The sequence below is a fragment of the Monopterus albus genome, unplaced genomic scaffold (assembly GCF_001952655.1).
Source record: "Monopterus albus unplaced genomic scaffold, M_albus_1.0 scaffold647.1, whole genome shotgun sequence".
Taxonomy (NCBI): Eukaryota; Metazoa; Chordata; class Actinopteri; order Synbranchiformes; family Synbranchidae; genus Monopterus; species Monopterus albus.
The window spans coordinates 24,555-25,829 of NW_018128527.1; the positions used below are offsets into that span (position 1 = coordinate 24,555).

The following is a 1,275-nucleotide window of genomic DNA, read 5'->3' on the forward strand; positions in this document are numbered from 1 at the left end:
GTTCTTGACATCTTTCTGTTTGACCATCCCTACATCCCCTACAATGACTGCTTGACATTCCTTTTTTTCTGCTATGCCTGTCTTTCGATGCAGCCTCTAAATTTGGTTGCACTTGCCTATGACAGAATGATAGCCATCATCTTCCCACTGCACTATCGAGTGAAGGTGACCCACAGGTTCATGTTTTCTTTGATTGTCTCTTTCTGGCTTTTTGCCATTACTGTTACAATTATTGCAGTTACCCTTCTAACAAGGCTTTCCTACTGTAAGTCTGTGGTAATTAACAGCTATTTCTGTGACTATGGCCAAATATACAGACTGGCTTGCAATGACAATATATCCGGCCTGGTAATTAGTGTCTTGCTACCAGTTCTGCTTCTTTGGCTTCCACTGGTATTCATCTTGTTTACTTACCTATATATTTGCTTTTCTTTGACTAAAGTGGCCACAGTTCATGAGAGAGTGAAGGCTTTTAAAACCTGCACTGCTCATCTTTCATTAGTCACAATTTATTTCCTCCCAGTTATGATCACTTTTACCTCACTGGGAAATTTACATCCAAATGCCAGGATCATAAATCCGTCTTTGACCTCTGTCTTTCCTCCCACATTGAACCCAATCATTTATGTTCTGCAAACGAAAGAAATCAAAGAATCTGTAAAAAAGCTGTTCAAAATTAGAGTGCAGTCTAAAAAAATAACACAAACAATAAGCAATAAGTGTGTTTGTTGATGTTTATAGCCTTTCTATTTGGCATTATTTTAGATGTATTTTAATAACAGCACAAAGCATGAAACTTGGGTTTGTATGCACTACAAAATAAAAGCTGTTTTAGAACAATTACTGAAATCAAAATCAATTAAAAGATAGCACAATAGAGAAATTACTCTGCAAATGTAATATTGATAAAAAATATTGGGCTGACAGATGAATTGAGCACCCATACTATTTTACTACAAAGACTTGCTGTTGAAATACTGTATGTGTAGAATGTGGTTTGGCATTGTCTTTCTGAAATAAGCAAGGCCTTCTCTTAAAAAAGTCATCTGAATGGCAATGTTTATTTGCTCCAAAACCTGTAGATATGATTCAGCAGGCATATTGCCTTCATGCTACTCATGTATAGTAGTTTGCACTAATGCATCTCCATGCCATCACTCTGTGCTGGCTTTTGAACTCTTTAGCCTGCAGAATGCAGCATCTATATGAAAAAGATTTTCACATTTTCACACTTCAGACCACTGTACAGTATTTCACTTTGCCTCATTCCATCTT

At 36.7% G+C, this 1,275-nt stretch overlaps 1 protein-coding gene across 1 annotated transcript in view; it reads left to right on the forward strand.

Moving 5' to 3' along the window:
• LOC109953376 (olfactory receptor 1571-like) overlaps positions 1-732 on the forward strand; it is a 22,147-nt gene extending 21,415 nt beyond the window's left edge. Inside the window, exon 2 of the mRNA XM_020588848.1 lies at positions 4-732. Within this exon, the coding sequence (XP_020444504.1) occupies positions 4-732 (729 nt within the window). The remainder of the gene's footprint in view (positions 1-3) is intronic.
• The last annotated feature ends 543 nt before the right edge of the window (positions 733-1,275 follow it).